Source organism: Entamoeba dispar, genomic scaffold (genome assembly GCF_000209125.1).
Source record: "Entamoeba dispar SAW760 scf_1105229459701 genomic scaffold, whole genome shotgun sequence".
In the NCBI taxonomy this organism is placed as follows: Eukaryota; Evosea; order Mastigamoebida; family Endamoebidae; genus Entamoeba; species Entamoeba dispar.
Window position 1 is genome coordinate 1 of NW_001853824.1, and position 13,136 is coordinate 13,136.

The 13,136-nt window shown below is 27.8% G+C and overlaps 6 protein-coding genes across 6 annotated transcripts in view, besides 5 other annotated features; 3 read left to right on the forward strand and 3 right to left on the reverse strand.

Moving 5' to 3' along the window:
• Positions 1–45: 45 nt before the first annotated feature.
• Positions 46–141: a repeat region.
• Positions 51–126: a repeat region.
• Position 142: 1 nt separating the features above from the next.
• Positions 143–163: a sequence feature (AT_rich).
• Positions 164–294: 131 nt separating this feature from the next.
• Positions 295–618, forward strand: EDI_091670 (uncharacterized protein; the record flags this gene model as incomplete). The annotated part of the gene is made up of 1 exon (XM_001736122.1): positions 295–618. The coding sequence occupies one exon, from the start codon at positions 295–297 to the stop codon at positions 616–618; it is 324 nt and encodes a 107-aa protein (XP_001736174.1).
• A 257-nt stretch (positions 619–875) lies between these two features.
• Positions 876–1,775, forward strand: EDI_091680 (uncharacterized protein; the record flags this gene model as incomplete). Its single annotated transcript, XM_001736123.1, has 1 exon — positions 876–1,775. One exon carries the CDS (start codon positions 876–878, stop codon positions 1,773–1,775), a length of 900 nt encoding a protein of 299 aa, XP_001736175.1.
• A 513-nt stretch (positions 1,776–2,288) lies between these two features.
• On the reverse strand, positions 2,289–3,425 carry EDI_091690 (uncharacterized protein; the record flags this gene model as incomplete). The annotated part of the gene is made up of 1 exon (XM_001736124.1): positions 2,289–3,425. The coding sequence occupies one exon, from the start codon at positions 3,423–3,425 to the stop codon at positions 2,289–2,291; it is 1,137 nt and encodes a 378-aa protein (XP_001736176.1).
• A 76-nt stretch (positions 3,426–3,501) lies between these two features.
• On the reverse strand, positions 3,502–4,644 carry EDI_091700 (uncharacterized protein; the record flags this gene model as incomplete). Its single annotated transcript, XM_001736125.1, has 1 exon — positions 3,502–4,644. The coding sequence occupies one exon, from the start codon at positions 4,642–4,644 to the stop codon at positions 3,502–3,504; it is 1,143 nt and encodes a 380-aa protein (XP_001736177.1).
• Positions 4,018–4,039: a sequence feature (AT_rich).
• Positions 4,645–4,976: 332 nt separating the features above from the next.
• On the forward strand, positions 4,977–6,410 carry EDI_091710 (adenylyl-sulfate kinase, putative; the record flags this gene model as incomplete). Its single annotated transcript, XM_001736126.1, has 1 exon — positions 4,977–6,410. The coding sequence occupies one exon, from the start codon at positions 4,977–4,979 to the stop codon at positions 6,408–6,410; it is 1,434 nt and encodes a 477-aa protein (XP_001736178.1).
• Positions 6,397–6,481: a sequence feature (AT_rich).
• The window catches only part of EDI_091720 (uncharacterized protein), a gene marked incomplete at both ends in the record, with an annotated part of 8,674 nt that continues 2,008 nt past the window's right edge, over positions 6,471–13,136 (reverse strand). Inside the window, one exon of the mRNA XM_001733273.1 lies at positions 6,471–13,136. This exon is cut by the window's right edge and continues 1,827 nt beyond it. Coding sequence (XP_001733325.1) covers positions 6,471–13,136 — 6,666 coding nt within the window.

Genomic DNA, 13,136 nt, shown 5'->3' on the forward strand with positions numbered 1-13,136 from the left:
ATTAAATATTAATAAACAACAATCAACCAGTCTTGAATGGGTGTATCTCACCAAAAACAACACCATAATTAGATAATAACAGGTAAGTTAAAGTGTGATTATTTTATGGTTTTGTGATGTTTCTGACTACCATCTCGAATCGTAAATTATTTATTATAATTATGAAAAGTGCTAAATCATGCTGGAAAAATACTTATTCAATAGAATTGATGAAAACTATTTTTATAAATAATCTAAAAAAACAAACCTCAAAAACTCATTATTAAAAAGTAGAACAACAAAATATTAAATTCAATGACTAAACTTGAACCATTTTATTTATCATCTGTACTTTTGTACGTAAAAGGAATGACAACAGTCAGAAGATTAAAAGAGGTATCAAAAAACACTGCTATGGCATTTGAAATGCTTCATATTAACCCTCAAAATATAAGTAGTGGAATTAATTGGTTGTTTAAAACATTTCCAAATATCAATACAATACAAGGTCCCTGTGATTATGTGTTAAGAGAAATAAAAAAAGAATGCTTATATAAGATTTCATGGATAGACTCTTCATTAAGTATTACACACGCCAATAAAATAAAACCTGAAATAGAAGAAAAATTCGTAAAATAAGAATAAATGAATTTGATATTGACTCTGTATTGAATTGTTTTAACTTAGAAACAATAATCATAGAAAATGTTAATGAATTGAAAAACATTTAAAAGTTAGTTAATTTGAGGTATCTAAGAAGAATTATTATTTATCTAAATAATACTTCTACGTCATTAAAAACTATTAAAACGATTTGTCAAGGCTTTGATCAAGTAAGGATTTGTGTTGTGAAAAAAGCTCCAAAAGTAAATGTTCTATTAGAAGAACCTGGGTTAATGGTTATTGAAACTAAACAACATGTTAAAGAACGAGAATTTAAAAACAAAGAAAATAGAGTTGAAGAAGAAGTGTTTTCTCTTATTAACCAAAACGAAATAGACAAACTTATTAAATATTGTGATCGAAAATATCTTACAAAGAAGATAATTAAAATCAAAGAGGGAAATGGAGTGATTGATCTTAGGGAATTAAAAACTATGAGTTTAAGAATAGAATTAGAAAAGGGAAACCTTCAAATCTTCTTCTCAAAAAACCTCAAAGATATCGAATTATATAGTGGAAAAGGAATAATTAATGTTGATCTAGAAAATTCAGCCCTCTCAAATATTAAGATTGTTGGAAATGTTAGAAATAATGGAACATATCTATATACAATAAATAATCACACAAATAAAATTGATATTGAGAGTGATAAGTGTATACAATTGTTTTGTAAGAACTCTTCTAATCTTATGGAAATGAGAATAAGTGCTGACTTTGATGAAATTGTTTTTGAAAAAAAGTTAACTGCAACAGTATACATATCAAATAAAAATAAAAAAGGGAAAGTGGTATTAAGAAATATTCCTTCATTTTTTTATAATGTAACAATAGAAGGTAAAGGGAAAGGAATAGATGTTAGTGTTAGGGCACCTATTAGTAATTTAATCATTAAAGGAAGAGTACCAAGTATTGAAATTGAAGCAGAGCCTTGGATATCTGGTGGAACTTTGATAATAGACACTGACAAGAGTATTCAAACAATGATCAAACCCATTAACAATTATTCACTTTTTAAATACATAGGAAAACCTACATTAATTGGTAATTTCAATATTAATTTATTTGAATTTTACAGTGAATTTGTCATACCACTTCTGACAAATATGAATGGGTTATTGATTCTACATCAATAAAAAGTATTACACTATATATTGATATAATTCCAATAAGTTATGATTATAAGACTAGACAACTAAAATACTTTAATAAAGATGAATTTACGGTATATACACAGAAATTTTATTTCAGAGAACCTGAGTTTTATGAAAGAGCAAGAAAATATATTGAAAAGATTCAATTAAAATCAATGGCATTTTTAGGAAAAGTAAGTAATTTAGAAAATATTGATGTTCAATTAATTGTTAACAACCAAGAAATTTCTTTAAAAAGTTTATCAACTCAACACCAATACGTTAGAAAGAAAAAAACCAAGAAATTGAGAAATTTTCCTATAAGAAATGATAACATTTTTGATTATGAAGATGAATACTATGAAGAAGACTTCAGTGATGAGGGTTATTAATGAAAAAAAACTAATTTATGAATTAAAAAGAAATTTAATTCGTTTCAAAACAGTTTTAAATTATAAAAAATATGTCTTTAAAACCATCACAAAATTGATGTCTAACCTAAAAACAAAAAAGTAATTAATTTGCTTCTAATTTTTCGAATGGTGATGGATTAGGAATTAATGTCTCTAAAAATAATGTCATTCTATCAATAGCATTACTCATATTAGTTTCATCTTTATCATCCAAGCCATCATTTAAACAAATACACTGTGGTTTCTTTTTCTTAATTCCATTAATAATTTTGAGGTTGTTTGTTCTATTATTATCAACAAGACCATAATAGTACCACTTCTCTCTTACATAAACACCTTTATTACTCTCAACTGAGTATGCACCATGTAAAAATGGAATTGCTAAATCATTTCCAAGTCGGAATTTGTGAGTTCGTGTTTGTTTATATTGTTCTTGCCACTTCTCTTCCATTTCTTTTAATGTATCAGTTTTAAAGAAATAACAATGATGACTAACATATGGATGTTTGTAAGTTGAATCTTTTGGATGGAATTTATTATTAATTAATTCGTTTGATGTTCCAACACTTTTATGCCATAAATTATGTTTCATTCTTTCAACTTCAGGAGCATTCCATCCATTATGATAAATATTAATTTTTCCATCTTTTCTACAGAAGTGTTCTGGTTTTAGTTTTTTGCCTAATAACATATCATCATTTAAATAAAGAAAACATGATGATAAATTTTTAATGTTATGTATTGAAACTTCTAATGCATTTGAATTAAATACTGGTAAATCTTTATTATTGGGAAATATTTCTTTATGATCAACTATTCGTAATTTGTAATCTTTAAAAGTAAGTGATGAAGTGTTTAAGAAATCAGGAATTTGTCCCATTGTAACAATATAATAATTCTTAATATATGGTGCAAAATTATACACAGAACGTATAGAATATTGTAATGTATTATAGTCCCTGTACCTTCCTGCACCTCCTTTTCTTCCATTTTCTTCAAGAGCCTTACGGAAAACAGGATCACTTCCATTAACCCATAACCAAACAGCATCAATACCATTAGGACATGCTTTATTTTTAATCGGTGGAACATCAAAATATTTGACGCTAGCTTTAACTCTTCTATCAATGATACTAAACTTGTTTGTTCCTTGCATCATTATTCCAAAATTAGCTACTACTAATACAACTACAAAGCAAATAGAAAGACATGAAGTACAACACAGTGGACTTATCCCCATCTTATTTGTTTTCAGTTCTTTTCTTTTTCAGAACAAAAAAATTAATAACAAGATATAAAACAGGCATAAATACATTTTAACTTAAATCAAATGCATTCTTTTCAAATGGAGAAGGGTCTGAATAATATTGGTTTAAAAATTCATTCAATTTTTCAGTCTCTGAATTAAAAATAATATCATTTCCAGAAAATCCATCATTTAAACAAATACATTGAGGGTGACTCTTTTGAATATCTTTGTACACTTTCAAATTTTTTATCCGATCTGATGTGAATGAACCATAATAATAATTTCTTTCCGGTATGTATATTCCTTTTCCAGTTTCTGCAGTAAACGCTCCATGTAAAAATGGAATTGCTAAATCATTAGCTTCTCTAAATTTGTGAGTTCGTGTTTTGGCAAATTGATAAGGCCAAACAGATTCCATTTCTTTTAATGTATCAGTTTTAAAGAAATAACAATGATGACTAACATATGGATGTTTAACAATATCTCCGTTATGAAATTTGTCATTGATCAATCTGTTAGAAAATGAAACACTCCTATGCCAAATATTCTTTTTTGCTTGTTCTTCTTCTGGAGCACTCCATCCATTATAATAAATATTTAATAATCCATAATCATTGAAGAAATGTTTTATATCTAGTTTTTTGCCTAATAACATATCATCATTTAAATAAAGAAAACATGATGATAAATTTTTAATGTTATGTATTGAAACTTCTAATGCATTTGAATTAAATACTGGTAAATCTTTATTATTGGGAAATATTTCTTTATGATCAACTATTCGTAATTTGTAATCTTTAAAAGTAAGTGATGAAGTGTTTAAGAAATCAGGAATTTGTCCCATTGTAACAATATAATAATTCTTAATATATGGTGCAAAATTATACACAGAACGTATAGAATATTGTAATGTATTATAATCTCTGTATCTCCCATCTCCACCCCTTTGACCATTTTCTTCAAGAGCCTTACGGAAAACAGGATCACTTCCATTAACCCATAACCAAACAGCATCAATACCATTAGGACAAAAATCATTTGTAATAATGTCTATTTTTTTATATTTAACATTTCCAAATACTTCAAAGCCATTTTTTTTGTAAGCTTCGGTGTTCTTCTTCCATTCTTCGTCAAATTTTCTTTTTAAGTCTTCTTCTAGTTTAGTGGTATTATCCTTAATATTATTTTCTAGATAAGGGTTTGAGTTCATGTTTAATTTGGTTTGAAAACTTCCTTTTTTTGATATCAAAGTCAGATGAACAACAAATATTCCTATAAAAAAAAGTAATGAAGAGACAGCAACAATTAATGGTGTTTTTTCATTTTCCATTAAAACTTACTCTAATAATATTTTTGAGTTTTCAAAAAAGAGATTTAAGAATGATTATTCGTTTTATAAAACAAAAATCGTAAAAAAGAAATAAAAATAGAGTAGTTCAAAAAGTGGATAAAATAAAATTCATTTTATGAATCTTTTATGAAGTAATTGGAAAAATCTTGAAGGGTTTTTAATGAATAATTTTAAGTTCAAGAAAGAATAAAATGGCTGCTGCTAAGATTGCTGAGGCTGCTAAATTTAATTATCCTGACATTACTCTTAACTCTCATGACATGGGAGATTTTGAACAAATGATGGTTAATGGATATGCACCAGTTAATACATATATGTCTTTAAAAGATGTTCAACAAGTAATAAGTACAGGACATATGTCTAATGGTGCTATATTTCCTAAGCCCGTTGTTTTAACTCTAAATAAACAAGAAATAAAAAAAATAGAAAAAGCTAAAAAACTTGCATTGAGAGGTCCAGAAGGTACTTTACTTGGTTTGTTAACACCAAGTGAAGTTTTTGAATTACCACATGGAATTTCATATAAAAGAAGAAATGCTACTATGGGAATTACTGGTAAATTAGAATTTGTTGAACCACCACCTCATTATGACTATACTGAATTAAGAAAAATTAACAAACCAACAAACCCATCTGTTTTTCATGGTATTGCTTCTCCTTTACTTAAACCATCTATTGACCAACTAAAATCATTAGAAAAAGATGGTATCGCACCACATATTGACATTAATGTTCTCAATATTCCAGCACCTCACCCATTAGTTAAAACTACTCAAAAATATTTCAAAGACGTTACTGTTACTTCTCACCCACATGACTCTATTAGTTCAGAAGATGTTATTTTAAGAGGAATTATTGCTAAAAATAGAGGGTTTAGTCATTATCTTGTTCCACAATGTTCTCCAAAAGAAGTTTCAACTTCTTTAAAAACAATTGGTATAAAACCAATTGTTTCAGCTACCCCATCTTATTTTGATAAGATGTCATCATCTCAATTAATTAATTCTATTCGTGATGGAACTGCCCCAAATGAATTATTGTCTAAAGAAGATTTAGATACTTTTAGTGAAATTTATCCACCAACTGATAAACAAGGATTGGTCTGTTTCTTTACTGGTTTGAGTGGATCAGGAAAGAGTGTAGTTTCAAATGCTGTAATTGAACGATTAAAACAACACACAAACAGACCAGTTTATCTTCTAGATGGTGATATTGTAAGAACTAATTTATCTTCAGAACTTGGATTTAGCAAAGCACATCGTAATATCAATATTTTAAGAATTGGATTTGTTGCAAGTTTATTAGCTCGTTCTGGTGCTATTGTTGTTTGTGCCCCAATTGCACCATATCGTGAAATTAGAGATGAAGTTAGAAAGATGGTATCTCAATATGGTAACTTTGTTGAAATTCATAATGCCACTCCAATTTCAGTTTGTGAAGAAAGAGATAGAAAAGGCCTTTATGCAAAAGCACGTGCTGGTATTATTAAAGGATTTACAGGGATTGATGACCCATATGAAGCTCCATTAAATCCAGAGATTTATTTGAACACTGCTGGAAAATCTGTTGACCAATGTGCAAATATTGTTATTGAGTATCTTACAAAGAAACAATATATTAAATGAATTATTTTTGATCAATTTAAAAACAACTAATTTTTATTTTCAACAAATACATAAATTAATTTAATATAAATCCATATCTTCGAAATTGGTTATAAAGTCAGCAAATTGATAACTAAATATCATATACTTCTTTCTGAATGAAGTCTGTATTTTGTCCATTTCTTGTGATAATAACTGGTATGTTGAATATGCCTTATCACAACATGATCTTAGTCTTTGTAAATTTCTTTGTAATAATTGTATTCCTTCTGTATCATCATCCTCTCCACCAGGGAAGAAGTTTTTAATAATACTTAACACACTAAAGCTCTCTTCGTTAATGATGTTTTGTGTCATATATTCTCTCATTTCTTTAATTGCTTTTAAAGAACTGGTTCCATTTTTTTCACATTCACAAACATAAAATGAAAGTGATTCAATCATTCTTTCCACTACTTCAATCGAATATCTCACTGGTGTTAATACTTCATCATATTGTTCTACCACAATTGATCTTCTTAATCCACTTGGTAATGAGCTTTGAGTTTTATAAATACCTTTAACAGCAATAATATCCATCATTTTATCTGAATCTCCTTCAAAAATTTCATAAGTAAATTTATTAGCAGTAGTAATTTGAGGAACAGGAACAGTTTGAACTTCTTCATTTATTATTGGATAAACTTGTTGTGGTTCAATAATATCATACCCAATAGTTTCACACATTTTTGAATACATCTCTTTAAATTCTTGTTTGTTACACGGAGAAGCATAAACAAATTGGGATTCTCCAATCTGAACAAGATAAAATTTATAATCAATAGAACTACCATTGGCATAACCTAAGAAGAACTCTGCCATTTGTTGGTGTATTGTAGCTAATTCATCAAGCATATTATTATTTTCAAAAAACTCTTTTAACATTAAACATACCTCTACTCCAAACCAAGTCATTTTAGCTTTTCTAAATAATTCTATAGCATGATACGCATGTGCTAATAATAATTCTTTCGTAAATTCTAATGGTACTTCATTGATATCAGTTCGGTCAATCAAAAAATCAGAGCAAATACTTGCTAAGTGATTAACATTTAATATACCTATATCATTTCCTTTTGTAACTCTATAAATGTAATAAACAGCTTGAATCTCACAAATTCCTGCTTCTAAATAATATCCAAATTCAATTTCTTTTTCAATAATGTTATTTAACCATGATAAATGCAATAACGGACTTGATCTATATTTAACACATAACGCATAATACCTTTCTGTTAATTCATCTATTTGATATTTTCCTTTAAGATTAAGTAATCCTTGAAGTTCTAATGATACAGAAAATATTTCATTTCCAACAGAATGAATAGATCCAATTAAATTAGATGAAGAATTACAACTTGTAATATAAATTGGTGATCGTAACATTGCAGAGATATCAGTTAACCTAAATGATATACTTGTAAGATCTGATAATTCTGTTTTAGAATCACATTTACTAAGTCCTTTTTTTATTAATTTTTGATATAATGATTCTAAACTTTCTTCCATTCCAATGTAATGAACATATCTATTAATTCCAATTATTGATCCACAACTCATTTTACTTAAGAAATGATACGCCTCTTTTGCTTTATTAAATGCTTTAAATTCACTCCGTTGAGTTGTTAATAAACACTGTCTAGATAATGATATAAATTCATCATAATATTTGGCATATTCTTTTCTTTGAGCCTCACGTTGTTCTTCCAGTAAACACCTTTTTCTTACATCTCTTACAGTTTTAATAATTTTTTGAGGAGGTATAGTAGCAATAATTTTATTGATTTTTTCCATTAATTCTATTTGTTGTGGAGTCTTAAAGACAACTTTTTGTAATTCATGATACGCTTTTATTTGTTTTTCTTTATTTTGTTCAATAGCATTTAACATTCCAACAAATATACTAAGATAATCATTTGGTTCAGGTGGTTCAAAAGATAATAATATTTGAGCAGAATATGCCCACTCAAATACTCCATACAATTTCTCCATTAACATTTTATTTTCTTCATGATTTTTATCAGATTCATTAATTTTTGATGATGCTTCTTCTGAAATATATAATAGTTCAACTATCTTAGTTAACAAGTCCTGTGCTTTCTCATTATTTTTCATTACTTTAAGGTCTTCATTATTTGATTCAATGCAACGACTTAATTCAGGCATTATTTTATATATTAGTTGGTTATGTTCAAATGAGAATTGGTTATCAGGGAGAACATAACCACTAGAAAATTTTACAGAAACAGGTTTTACAATTGTTGATGTTCTTTTTAATATACGAGTATTATCTCCAGACATTTGTTTCTTTTTTGGAGTTATAGTAGAAATTGATCTTGTATCTCCTGTTTTTCTGGGAGTTAGTCGTGGGGTTTTTGGTTCATTCCTCAAGAATGAATATAAATTATTAAATTGTATTGACATCTCTCTTAAACTCTTTATTCTTACAGTTCTACTTTCATTAGTCATATCAGATAATGACTTCTTTTTGGAATGGAATTTTTGTATGTTTAATGCTTTGTACATTCGAAAAATATCCGAAAGTTCATCTGGAGTTACTGGGAATAATGGATTAGAATCCACTCCAAATGATGCTAGTTCATCAAAACTTTGTTGGTATTGATTTAAATATGACGCACCTTTTCTAACATTTTCAGGTGTTACTTCATTAATACTATTTACTAGATGCTTAAAAAAACTTGTTACAATTTCTTTACATTTAGTACATTGTTCTCTTAAAGCCCCAACTCGTTCTGTTGAATTTTTACAATTTCTTTTTATTGAGTTATGAAGATCCATATAACATTCAAATAATGATTTCATACGTTTTAATTGTTTCATAATCTCTTCTTGTTCAGAATAAAATTTAATGGTAATTGCCTCAATAGTATTAATCTGTTCTTCCTTTAATTTCATTGTTTTAAATAATAATAACACAATACTTAATTGTATTTCTGTTTCTCTGCCAATAACTGATCCTTCCATATGTTTGATTTCATTTAACAATTCTATTCTTTTTTCTAAAACATCATTAAAAAATACAACACAATCTTCTGCATGTCCTTCAAATATTGCAGTATCAATTGTTTGAACTTCTAGACACAATTGATTATTTTTAACCATCTCTGATGCTGAATTATTTCTTTGTTGTACTAACATATCAAACATTGCTTGTAACCTAACAAAAGGAACACTTTGAAGAAAATACACTAAATTTGGTAATCGTTGGAAATTACTTTCTCCATGAAACAAATAAGTAATCATTGCATCTCTTGTAGTTGATACATTTTGCTTAGAAACATAATTCATAAAACATAATAACCATATAATTTCTGCTGCTCTTGGTGCCACGCAATCATTAACTCCCAAAACAACTCGCATTAAAGCTTGGATTATTGGTGAAATTAAAGGTACAACTTCATCTCCACAAACTCGAATAAATTTCTCAAGACCAAGAAATGATAAATCAGAAACTAACGCATTATTATTTAGTGCAAGTGATAATTCTCCAAATATTTTTCCTGACATTTTACGAATATCTTCATTTTGGTCATGATACAAGAAACATAGTGTTGATGCCTTAGATACAATTGTGTTAATCATTCCATACAAATAAATATTTAATACCTTTTCATTATTGATTCCAGTCTTTTCAGTTATAAACGATTCTTCCATACCTCTTGGTGTTTTGATAGTACCTCCTTCTGTTTGTCTTCGTTGTTTATTTCTTGGTGTTTCTAAAGGTAATCCAAACATAAATTCAATAGCAGGTAATCTCCCATTTTTCTTTTCGTCTTCTGTCATTGACTGAAATAAACTATTTTGTTTAATCATTCGATTTAATGGTTGTGATATTTGTATAGCAGTTGAGGTCCTTAAACGAGCACTTGACTGTGACTCATTAATAACAAAATCAGGATGTTCTAGTTGAGTTATTTTCAGTCCAGGTTCATCCTTTTGTATTTTTTTCATTTCAAGTTTTGGTATTTTAAGTTGTTTTAGTTTACCGTTCTTATGTGATTTATTTTCATTAACACATTTGTTTGTATTAGACCCATTTGCAGGTGTTATTGTAATCTTTAATTCATCACTATATATTGGGCTTTCGTATTTTCGTGGTTCTAAAATACTGTTATTAGTTATCAGTGGTGATGAACTATCACTGATGCATTGTGATTTCATCAATCCAGTATTCACATCTCCAGTCTTCATTTTTGTTGTTCCATCTTCATGTGGCCGAGAAAAACTACCTTTCCTTCTTCTAATAACTTTAGACTTGTATGTTAATTCAGGGTTTTGGTTTGAACTCAATGCTCTAGCTGTTTTAGCCAATTCTGACGTTGGGGTATCTTCACTACATTCTAACATAATTTCGTTACTACTTTTTCTTGAAGAGAGTGCTTTTCCTAATGATTCATTATTTTCATTTAATACCAAACAAGGGCTTCTGTGTTGAGATTCTGATGATGGTGATAACAATTGTTTATAGCAAGGTAGAGTATTTTCTTGAGCACTTTCAATTAATATATCAGCGATATCTAAATCAGCTGATTTAAACAAAACATTACTTTTTTGACTTGACAACCTTCTTATATTAGCTTTTGGTGGTGGAACAGATTCATCAAGTTGTAATTTAGGTGCACTTTCAAAACGTTGTAATAATGGTTTAGTACCATTATTTGGTAACGTCCTTCTTTTTGTTGAACTAGAACCTTCTTGAATTATTGTCTCTTGTTTTATTTGTACATTTCGATTGATTGATTGTGGACATACATCATCCATTGGTCCATATATTTCTTTAGCAGCTTCAAATCCAATATTTTTTGGTCGGTCAACAACAGTTGAACTTCTGATATTTAGTCTAGGTAATGAAGTACTTTTTCTATTAATTCGAGATCCACCAAAATATTCAGGGTGGTGGTTGTCTAATGATAAGTCTTTGATATGAGATTCTTTTTCTTCTTTGACGGTAGTTGGACTAATCTCATGAGTAGAGTGACTTGGCTCAGCTTTTAACAACACCTTATTAGTTCCTTTCTTTTCTTGTTCTTTTAAATTATCAACAATATTCTGTTGTTTTTCTTCAATTTCTTCTTCTTGACTTTTCTTGTCACCGAAAGAAAATAAAGAAAATTTTCTTTTTCTCTTTTTCTTAGGTGCATCGTCATGTTTTTCTTGTGTTGTTAAAGAGATTTCTTTTGTTTGCAATTGAGGTTGTGTTGAATTTTGAGAAGAGAGTTGTTTTTGAATGGGACTAATAATAGGCAATGAACCACTAGGAAGAACTGGTGTTGATGTTTCTTTTGTTGTATTATGTCTTTTCTTTCTTTTTTTATCAGATTCTAAATTTTCGTCTTTAGATGTCACAGTCATTCCTCTAGGTTTTTGAATGAAAATAGCACAACTTGTATTAAAAGTATAAAGAGATCGAATAGTAAGTAATTCACGTTCAAAAAATTTCATTAACTGAATAACCAACTTGTTTCTTATAAAATCAAATAATCCTTGTGTTCCTTGCATATGATGATCCATTGGTTTAAACAAATTTTGACCTATGTAAAATAGTTGTAATAAACGATTTACAGTAAATGGTGTGATAGTTCTAATATAAGTTTGTCTAAATTCATCTGATACTTCATTTATAATATAGAAAAAACAGAGAAATAATGCTCTGAGAGCAAATAACTGATTTGGGTTTGAAGTTCCATTTGTGTTAAAAAATACTTCATATGACCATTCTTTAATAATATCAAACTCATCTATCATTAATGATATAAGTGATGAAAATTCTTCTGCTGCAACACTTCGATATTCTTGATAGGCAACACCAATATCAAATTTTTGAATAAGTTCTAATAAACATAATGATGCCATTATTCTAATATCATTTTTATGATAAAATATTAAATGGGTTATACTATAAATGAAGAAAGTAGCAAGAAATTTGCTTTGACAAAACGTATCATTTAATGTAGTAATATCAGTGTTATGAATAGATGGACAATTAATTTCTATCATTAATGGATAATCTCGTATTACACATAAAAAATCTAGTCTCATGATTTCATATACCGTAGAAAATGATAGATCCATTTGTTTATCTAATTTAATAGCATTTCGTTCACAAAGTAAATTATAATAGTATGAAATTGTTTGACATACAAAATCTTTATTCATTACACTCAAAAGATCTCTGAATAATTCAGCAACATTTAAATTTAATTCAAATACTCCTCTAATATCTCTTTTTGATATATGAATGTCTATTCTAAATACAATTAATCCTAATAATCTATGAAGTAATTTTTCTATAGTCTCTATTTCTTTAATTTCTTTATCTGCAACTACACATGATTTAATAAAACATTGAAAGAAAAAGAATGTTAATTTAAATTTGTTGTATTCTGATTCTTCAAAGTTATTAAAACTATTAATAATATCTAAGAGTATTAACTTAGGTAATAATTTAAAATTAGAATTAAGTTCTTTTGGAGAGAAATGATCATTTACATAATCCACTAAAATAACAGGTCTAATTTCATCTTCAGTAAAGAATTGTTGAAGAATTGGATTAAAGTTATACAATTCAACAAACTCAATCATTTCAAACATTCTATCTAAAATAGTATTAAGATATGGTGCTATAACTTTAGCGTCCATATTTTTTACAGTTTTAATTGCTTCAATTATTGTTTCTTTATTGTCTGA